The sequence below is a fragment of the Fukomys damarensis genome, unplaced genomic scaffold (assembly GCF_012274545.1).
Source record: "Fukomys damarensis isolate Sample0158 unplaced genomic scaffold, DMR_v1.0_HiC HiC_scaffold_13, whole genome shotgun sequence".
Classification (NCBI taxonomy): Eukaryota; Metazoa; Chordata; class Mammalia; order Rodentia; family Bathyergidae; genus Fukomys; species Fukomys damarensis.
This window is the reverse complement of record NW_022900925.1, coordinates 32,883,908-32,894,099: the sequence shown is the minus strand read 5'-3', so window position 1 is coordinate 32,894,099 and position 10,192 is coordinate 32,883,908. Positions and strand designations below refer to the sequence as shown.

General features: G+C 40.1%; 1 protein-coding gene across 2 annotated transcripts in view; it reads left to right on the top strand.

The window, feature by feature from the left end:
• The window catches only part of Utp18 (UTP18 small subunit processome component), a 27,606-nt gene extending 17,978 nt beyond the window's left edge, over positions 1–9,628 (top strand). The window contains exons 9-12 of one of the 2 annotated variants that reach the window (XM_010620180.3): positions 2,752–2,926; positions 7,068–7,210; positions 8,569–8,607; positions 9,321–9,628. In XM_010620180.3, the coding sequence (XP_010618482.1) occupies positions 2,752–2,926; positions 7,068–7,210; positions 8,569–8,593 (343 nt within the window). In that variant the 3' untranslated portion in view covers positions 8,594–8,607; positions 9,321–9,628. The remainder of the gene's footprint in view (positions 1–2,751; positions 2,927–7,067; positions 7,211–8,568; positions 8,608–9,320) is intronic. The other variant, XM_010620179.3, reaches the window with a different exon arrangement.
• Positions 9,629–10,192: the final 564 nt, after the last annotated feature.

Genomic DNA, 10,192 nt, shown 5'->3' with positions numbered 1-10,192 from the left:
TTTTTTTTTTTTTTTTTTTGAGATAAGTTCTCATTGTGTAGCCCATAACATGTGCTGATCCTCCTGCCTCAACTTCCCCAGTGCTGGGATTACAGTGTGTGCCACTACACCTGGCCCATGGACTGTTTCAATTGCTTTTAAACTTCTCATTTCATATTCTGTGATCTAGGTATTAATATCTCCACTTTATAGGTGAGGAAGCAGAGCCAGGATTCCGACCCAGATAATAATCTGGTTCCAAAGCCTGAGCTCTTAACCACTGTATTTACAGCCCTGTAAGGTATGTTTCTGTGTGTTCGTTTTTAAATACACACATGATGCAGTTACTGATAGTTTGTAAATTAAGGCAAGTCTTAGAAGTGGAGAAAGTTTATAGTCTAGGTGTCTTGTTAAAAATCCTTTTGTGCTGTTGGTATAAGCCCTTTGGAAAGGCAGCTTCAGCCGTTAGTGCGTCAGTTCTTATGTATAGCTTTCCCTTTTATCTTTTAAAATCTCTAGTTGTGCCTTCCACTGCTATTTTTTTCCCACTTAAATCTGGATTTTAAGTTCTTAGCTTAAAACTTTGCTTAAAGAGTTTTGTGATTTCAGCAGCCTCTTTGGAGTTGAAGAATGTGGTAGTTTTCTGTAGTTTGAAGTGAATAAACAAGTTTGCTTTTCATCTTTGCCCTGTACATAGGATATTTTCAGTTTTAGAGCAGTTACTAGCCACACATGTGTACTTAAATTAAGCTAAAAAAATTTAGTTTCTTAGTGACACTGCCTATGTTTTTAGTGCTTGATAGGCACGAGTGTCTCATGGCTCCATATTGGACAGCGCAGATGGAGGGCAGTTTGTCACCGTAGAAGTTCATGTTGGATAGTTGTACTCTCATTGGAAACTTAGGTTATTTAAGGTTTTGCTTATTGGCCATTAGTTATGAAGCTGGTAGTTGGCAGAGTTGGATCTGGAACTTATGCCATCTGCTTCCCAGTTCTGTGTTCTTTCCTCACTTTATTTTAAAAGCACACTGAATAATGCAGGGCTATAGAGAATTTGAAGTTCACTATGATTTAGATTCTAGAATTAATAGTCCTTTAATTTTAGTGCTCTAATTGGATTTTGTTTTACTTTATCTAGAGAATCTTTCTGGACTTTTTTTTTTTTTTTTTTTTTTTTTTTTTACCGGGGATCGAACTTGGGTCCTTGTGCTTATGAGGCAGGCACTAGAACCACTGAGCTAAATCCCCGGCCCTGGACATAAATTTTATAATGCAAGAAAAACCTGTTTTATTCGATGGTATGTTTTTACCTTGGTTTACTCATTCTTAAAATGTTGACTGATGAGCTAGGAACTGTACACATGATCTGTGGACAGCAACGGAGGGTTTTGCTGTGTTGCTCAGGCTGTTCCTTGGACTCCTGGCTTCAGGTGATTCTCCTGCCTCAGCCTCTGGAATAGCTGGGACTATAGGAGCATGCCAGTATGCCAGCTTGTGTTCTAAACACCTGACTCTTTGAGAAGTGATTAATTTTTGAGGGCAGAACCCACATGGATGGAATTAGGTCCCCTATAAAAGGGTTTGAGAGGGATTCAATTCCTTCTGCCAAAGGAGGATGCAGCCCTAAGGCGCCATCTTGGAAACAGAGCTATCCTCCCCAGCCCTGAACCTGCCTGCACCTTTCCTGCCTCCAACACTGTAAGAAAGAAATTTCTGTTGTGTATAAATACCCAGTCTCAGATATTTTGTTACAGCAGCAGGAATGGACTAAGACCAGTTTGAATTAATCTGTGAGCTGGGCTGGGGATTTAGCTTAGTGGTGCCGCTGCCTGCCTCGCAAGTGCAAGGTCCTGAGTTTGATCCCTGGTACAAAAAAACAAACAAACAAACAAAAAAAATGAATCTGTGAGCTGTATATGGGGGCTCTCAGAGGCTGAGGCAGGAGGATCACAAGTTCAGCCCCAGCTTGGGCAATTTAGGGACTTAGTAATACTTATTAAAATTAAATGAATACATATATTTTTTAAAAGGCTGGAAGTGTAGTTCATTGTGAAGGCCCTGGATTCAGTGCCCCAAAATCTGTGAATTATAAGTACCTTGTGTGTGTGTGTGTGTGTGTGTGTGTGTGTGTGTGTGTACGTGTGTACCTAGTTCTTAATGCTTGTAACATTAGAAGTGGCTGATTGAGTCAAAAAATTTTGCATTCTTGCCTAGAATGATTCTGTTAATGATATGCTCGCAGTTGGTCATTAGGATTTACTTTTTAAGAATATTGGATATAATTCATTGCTGGTGAATGTTCAAGTAATGTTCTAGTGTGAAAGTGAACTGAGGCACCTATCTCTCCTGCTGCTGTCACACTCTTCGGCACATTCTCACAGCCTCATGGAATGCAGAAAGAAAGGAGGCATTGCCCACGGGGGAAGGGTAGGATATTAGTCTGTGACCACTCAGAGTAGTGTTCCTGGCCTCTTGTTCACCTTTGCACGCCAAACACTCAGTAGAGTGAACATTTGGTAAGTATTTTTCAAAGGAGTGAGTAATGGAGATTCTGTGCTTTCTTGGATTTTCTAGTGAGACAGAGCAGCAAGACTGAAGTGAAACTGATTGACTGATCTAGCTTTTGTCTTGCCATGAACACTACGAGCCTGGGCTCTTTGTAACATGTGAGTCCTGCAAGTACCAGTTTGTAGGATGAAGTCTGTGTTTACTTAGATTCTTAAAGCCGTTTTACTGGTTTTAAAATCTTTTTGTACCCCTTTCTCATTGCAGTTCTGGTTGTGGAGTGGTAAATATATACAATCAAGATTCTTGTCTCCAAGAAACAAACCCAAAGCCAATTAAAGCAATAATGAACTTGGTTACTGGTGTTACATCTCTGGCCTTCAATCCTACTACAGAAATCTTGGCAGTTGCTTCAGAAAAAATGAAAGAAGCAGTCAGATTGGTAAGACTTTTTTTAGTCTTTGCTTTTATCATTGAGAATTTATTTATTTATTTATTCCTCATTGAGTTTATTGGTACATTTTAGGTATACAGTATAGTTACATTCATTATTGGGATCTTGTATACATGACAGGTCTTGGTTCTTATTTTTTCCCCTTGTCTCTGCCCTCCCTTCACCCCCTCCTCCCCTCCCCATTTACAAACACTTCATTTCCATTTTTTCATTTTCTCATATGTTTTTCTTTTCCCTTATTAGCTTTCCCCTACCCTTCCCACTTTCCTACACCTTTAGCCCCTTTCTTATTTCACATTGTCAGTTATTGAGAATTTAAAATTTTAACACGAAATGATAACAGGAAAAGAGTGACAATTTTCTTTTGCAGAAATTATTAAGTATTAAAGCCTTTGGATGTGATGAAACAATGTTTGTTTGTGTTTTGGTGCTGGGAATCAAACTCAGAGCCTCTCCTGGCTGCTTGCCAGGCAGGCATCCTTCCACTGAGCCATATCCCAGGCTGTGATGAAACAATGGTTAGTAGCTACCAAATTTGCATTATTTTGGTTCTTTGGGAATATTTAACTACCCATTCTCAGTATATCTTGAGTGGTGGTCCTCACTGCCTGAGGTTTCAGGAACTCCTTGTTTGGTGATCTGCTAAATACACGTTTATGGTCACATTCGTGGCTAAGATTTGTTTTAGCAAAAGAATATAAAGCAAAACCAGCAAAGGGAAAGGTGCTTAGGAGCAGACAGGGCCTTCCAGGGGTTCTTTCCCAGCAGAGTTGCACAGGATACATTTAATTCCTCTAGCAATGAAGCATGATGACATCCTCAAATGTTTTCTACTGAGGAAGCTCATTTAAAGACTCAGTGCCCAAGATTTTCACTGGTTGTTCATTAAGTACTCTCTGCCTACCATCTACCAAAATTGTAGACTCCCAGAAGTAAGACGTGTTCAACACAAGTCCTATTGCTGTACAGATGGTTCAACCGTGGTGAACCACCCTCTGCTTTAGGGGATGTTTCGTAGCTGTGTGGAGGACTGCTTACTGGTTCAGTTCCTGGACACCATCCACAGGCTATCCTTGCAAGCAAGGCCTCAGGCCTTGTGAACTCTTTTTTGCCCAGCCTCAGAGTGCAGCTTAAATGTCACCCCATCTCTCTGACCTGTCCTCATTTGGAACCAGTTTCTTCATGTAACACTTACTTGCGCTAGGTGCCAGGTATGCACATGGTGCAGAACTTTGAACAACGGTATCGTATTATTTTGTTGTTATGTGTATACTGTGAGAATGTTTCACAAAAACTTAGCAGAAAGCCTTGTTTACTTCATCTAGGATGAACTTGCATGTAATTTACACAGATTTATAAAGAATTATTCAAAAAATTTTGATTCACATAACAGACCTTCAGAAGATTAACTTGTCCAAAGTCACCAGTTACGAAAAGGCATAATTGTGATTCTAAACTCTGTTATCTTCCTAGCATTGCTGCATAGGGCTTTACATGGCAGATTGGGCACAGAGGAGGCTGAGCCCTGGCCTGGGTTACGTGAAGCTGTGTCACTGTTACCTGTGGCACATACTGGGATTCTCTGTGATTTTATAGAGAAAGGGTCATGCTGAGAAGAGTTTGAGAACTACAGGGTTTACATTTTATTGCCTTTCTGTTCAATGAATCATTTGATAAACAAAAAAATTTAATTCTGGGCAGCTTTAAAATATCTGCTCCTCAAATGGGAGTGGTGGTATACTAGCACATATTAACTTTAATGATAGTAAATTGCTTCAGAAAACCATGGGATCCATCTCCCGTTGAGTAATATATTCTGCAAAATGCATAGCAGTTCTGCCTAGTTTGCTTCATTGATCATGACACTTTTTATGTTTTTTTATTGTGGCAAAATCGCAGAAGGAATTCATTAGTAACAGCCAAATCACATTTCTTAAATGGTAGTCAACCATAATATCTAATGGAAAGAAGCCAAGCATAGCAGCTTCAGAATGTCTCAGTGAAACAGTGTTGCTGTCATTAAAAGCAATTGCTTATAATGATCCAAACAGTTTTGTTACCCCAGCACAAGGCAGTGACTATAAATCTAAGCTACTGCACCAGTAGGAGACCCAGAAGTCAAATTGTTATCACATCTACAATCTTGGAAGCAGTAGAAAGTTGTGGAACATCTTATCCAATAAATTAAAAATGAATGAGCTTTTACTTGTTGGATTTTGATATATGGATCCTTAACTGTCAGGACAGAAATGGTGTTAGAAATAGAGGGAGCTTTCTGAGTTAATGCATTTGAGTCCTTATGGGACTCTTAATAAATAGTTCAGTCATAACTTTCAGTAAAGGCCGTGAAGAGTTCAGTGCAGGAGCTCTGACCTACCACAGAGTTCTGATGAGGTGCTCCTCAGACTGCAGGCAGAGGCACTAAAGCAGGGAGAGCATTCCCCAGGGAACTTGCAGGTAGGTACTGTGGAGTTTCGGGAGCACATTGTAAAATACCCAACCCCATATTCCAAGTGAGTAGAGGCAGTGACACTGAAAATGGAGTTGTCGGTAATTTGGTGCTAATCCTCTGTTAGAAGGGACGCACTCATCTGACCTGTAAGTGCACGGCTGCTGTGTGTGGTTGTGTAGGTTATTTGTTGCACAGGGCCACCTCATCTAAGGGGACACCACTGATATACTTCAGTGACTTTGTAAGTTACGTGTCTATCAGTGTTTCTGGTGCCCTGATGTGTTTATTTAGCTACAAAATATATACTGCTACCTTTGACAGAAGTAGACCTTTAAAAGTTGCTATGTATTTTGTGCTCTTAATTTTTGTACTTCATTTGTAAAAATATTGATGACATTGTAAAGTTATACGAGTCTAAATTAGGCAGTTTTTCCCTTTTTTAGTTTGGGAATTAAAATGGTGGTTTAATATGAATTATGTTTAAGAAGTCATTCACTTTTGGTGAGAGCTGGTCTTAGGATAAAAAATAACAAAGGGTTGGAGATATGTTCGGTACATAGGCCTCTGGGTTCAGTCCCCAGTATTGGGCAACAGGTAAGATCATACTGTGGTACTGCTGCTGCCTCAGCTTGAATGGCTTAGGTCCACTTCTCTGCCTTGCTATGCGGACAGAACCTGCCTTCTGGCAAAGTTGAGAATAATTCAGCATGGCTGAGAGATCTCCGTAAACTACTTTCTTGACAGTGTGACCAGTAGATCTGTGTCAGAGGGAGTGGAGCCTAGTAAGTGACTGACTGAAATCTGCTGAATAGACGATGTGTGTACCATTGGGTTTTACCCATTACTTGTCTTTACAAACCACCTTGATTGCATGCTGTAAAGTTGTGTCTGAAAGGGTGGAGAATGATAGACTGCCACAGTAAGTAGCTGCATGGTAATGAAACATTTGAATGCAAAGGTGCTGTGTCTATTGCAAGAGCCAGAGAACGCTGGAAAGAGTTTTTACCTCCACAGTTTTACTTAATGAGTCAAGTTTTCATGGTTAAGACTTCTTAGAGGAGAAACGGCAAAAGTCAGAATTTTTATCACATAGTTGAAAATGAAAGTATAGAGAGAAAATTTTACGATATTGGAGGATGTGCTATTTTACTTAGGCTTCGGGTACATAAAATTAAGGGTCTTCAGGGAGGAGGATCCCAAATTGGAGGCCACCCTAGGAAAGTTAGCAAGACCCTGTCTCAAAAAACAAAAGACTCTTCCTCATGTTGAAGATACCGGTTAGATTTTCATATTCTTTGCTGTGGTCAGTGAACCTGAGCAATGATGGCTCCCACCACTGACTTCACTTTGATTTATTTTTTCCTTTGTTTGGTCAGCAAGTGTCAGAATCTCCAGGCACCAACCCAGATGCCTCATTAACACTTCCTTCTCCCCCCCTTCCTTACCTGCTCAGTTACTAGCACATAAAGAATAAATTTGAATTTTGCACAGCTTTGCTGTATTAAGAGAATAGTATTTTACACTACAATCAAAATGAGTTTCTTTGTATCAGCAAAGGCTAGAATGAGAACTAAAATTTAAGGAAGATGAGTTCCAAGTTTGTGTAATCTAAGGCTTTTTATTTATTTATTTATTGGGGGTACCAGGGAATTTAAGCCTGTTTATTGTCTTCCGTAGGTTCACCTTCCATCCTGTACAGTATTTTCTAACTTTCCAGTTATGAAAAAGAAGAGTATTTCTCATGTCCGTTCCATGGATTTTTCTCCCAGAGGTGGCTACTTTGCTTTGGGCAATGAGAAGGGCAAGGCCCTGATGTATAGGTGGGTGTTATTTATGTTTAAAAGCCAGAGTTACCTAATACACTCCGTTTGAAAATGTGAAGAGGCACTGTATATTCCCAACCCTGCAGTTATATATACCACTTACGGCCTCTGTAGTTGTAGAATGCTCAGCCTGGCTCATCCTCATTATTAATTTTATGCATCGTTCCTACTGTAAAATGGCACCTGAAGAATGAAAATATGTGTGTATAGTTTGTATAAATATTGTTTTTCAGGCCGGGGATTTAACTTAGTGGTTCTGCCGCCTGCCTTGCAAGTACAAGGACCTGATAATCTCTGGTACAAAAAAACTCGCCCCCCCCCACCCCAGTAAACTGCAGTTGGAGAATGTCAGATTGAAGAAAGTAGCCACATTGATAATACTGCCATTTTCTTGGAGCTTTGTGTTTCGATTAACTTTTGCAGATTTGGTAATTTACTGTTGATTCCACTAGATTTAATGATTAAAAAAGATGTTTCTCTGTAGCTGGAAGCTCTAATGATAATCACAGAGGTATCCAGAAGTTATGTGCTCTGTTCGTTTCTTTTCTGTACCCAATGTTCTTGGCTGTAAAACAGGAGCAAACTAACCCTAATTGCATCATTGCTAGAAGATAGAAGGGACGAGGTGATCTTGAGGGAGAAGTAAAGAACCTTGAGTGGAAACCTGTGATTTAAATCCCGATCCCTTTTCCTTGCTCCTTGTGTTGGCTGTGGGCACTACACAGACCTGTGTTTATTTTCGAATATTTTAGGGAAATCCTACAGGGTGGAAAAAGAAGTGTAAATTGGTTTTGAGAATACAGTGAGAAGAGACTAGAGCAAACAGTGGGGATTAAAGTTGGATTTACTCTGAAAAGAAGATGAGTTCTAGCAGTATAATTCCATGATCTTGTTTCAGATCAGTTTTGAAGTGAACATTCTGTTTCAGTGGAGTCTAAAAAGATGCAGATTCTTACCACACTTAAGAGATTTTCTACCAGACTTTTTAAGATTGAAATTTCTTTTCTTCAAGTAAGCCCCAGCAGTCATTAGATTTTTCACTGAAGTGTAGCTCTCTAGAATGAGACTGTTTGTAAATATATTAGTGAATTGGGTTAACACATCTGTGGGGTGTAACCAATCAAGTGTTTCATAGCCTCCAGTTTGATGCTTTGGAGCAAGCTTCATGATTTTTATCTTCGGTCTGAGACTTAGGGTCCTCCAGAATGTCAGACTGGGGAGTCTGAATCTGTCTGCTGAGAACGAGTGTGACCACACTGTCGTGCAACCCCACCCCACCCCGTCTTCTGAGTGCCATTTCATGACCTGATTGACTATCCTGTGAGTGATTATAAAGCTGCATTTTATTTTTTCAGGTTGCACCATTACTCAGACTTCTAAAGGGATTATGTGAGGTAAGAAAATCCTTTTTTATAAATTCTGTAGGCTTTAAGGTCATAACCTTGCTGTCACTTGTTTTTCTGCTCCTACATTGCTACTGCTTCATTGCAGGGAGTGGGAAGGAAGTAGATCAGGCGCTTCTGTTGCTGGGCTCCAGCCTTCCCTGCAGATTTCTTATTCCAAATCACAGCGATCTTACTTTCTCCTCCTGAGGTCAGATCTGTGACGCTGCATTCAGTAATTGTCACCCAAATTATAATTGCTGAACATGTTTAATTCACAAAAGAGAATAGGCTTAACAGAGAGATAGGTGCCCTATGCAGAGCCATGGCTTGTGTGAATTTAAACCCTCTTACTGTGTATGTGTTTCATGGGTGATTAGTTTGCCCTGTTTCACAGAGCTAGTTAATCGCTGATTATTAGTTGTGCTGCTCAGTATCCCTTCTCTGGCCCAGTCTTCATGCTGATGTGGTGGTTCTGAGGCTGACCTTGGCAGTTGGTCTGTTCATCAGAGTTGGCTGTTTGGTCTTCTTAGATTCGTGAATGTTAAGGAGTACAGATAAATTTAATTAGGGAAAATAATATTTCAAAATAGAGAAATGTGAGCAGTGCTGTAGTCTCGAGGGGAAAGCAGTGCAGCTCTCAAAACTTCAATACCGGCGTGTATGCTTGATTACCAGGGGCTATAAATAAATCAGATGCATAATTTCTTCTGTTTTTTCCTCAGATTCGAGCGAACCAGAGGAAGCGTGTCCTCCTATTTCTTCTCAGAAACTCCAGAACGTGTGGTGATGTGTGGATAATGATCAGTGGAGCCAGCTGTGCTCAAGTTAACAGCACTGTCAATAAACACATGGTAGCTTTTGTTTGAAAAGAAGTGTTTTTGATTCTTTCCCCACTGCCTGCATACACCACATACCTCAATTTGAATGCTTTCCTTTTTCCTTCTTTTCGGGCACTGAGTGGGGGGCTGTTACCCCTCAGTTGCAATTATTTTTTGAGACAGTCTTCCTAAGTTGCCCAGGCTGACCTTGAACTTGAGATCCTCCTACCTTGGCCCCATTGAGTAGCTGGGACTACAGGTGTGTTTCCCTTTTGGATGCTTAAGACTAAAAGGTGAGAAATTGGAAATGTTTGTAGCCAAAAATAATGTAGGCAGATATTCTTATATTTCCTAGGTAACTGATTACTCTTTTCCCCCTTTCCAGCATAGATCTCTACCTTAGGCATCAGCTGACAGACACTCAAGTGCTGTCTCTGGAGGTCAGGGCTTCATGTGAGAGCTGGGAGACCCCACCGAATGTGTTTGAAATTTCAAGTTGTCTGGAAAGTTGATCACAGAAATGAGACTGTTGGATTATTATTCAGATCATTTTCATTGTTACTTGAGAAAAAATGGTATAACAAACCTGGCATTCTTGTCTTACTATTAACCGTTCCCTTCTTGGAAATGTTCATTAAGTCAACTTAAATGTTCTATTTAATTTGAATTCTGAGATTGACAATTGGTTCTATAATTGCTTAATCATAAAATAATTTGCTGTAGACTAGTTCCTATATTTCCTAAGAAGAACGGACATCGTCCCATGTACATAAGTA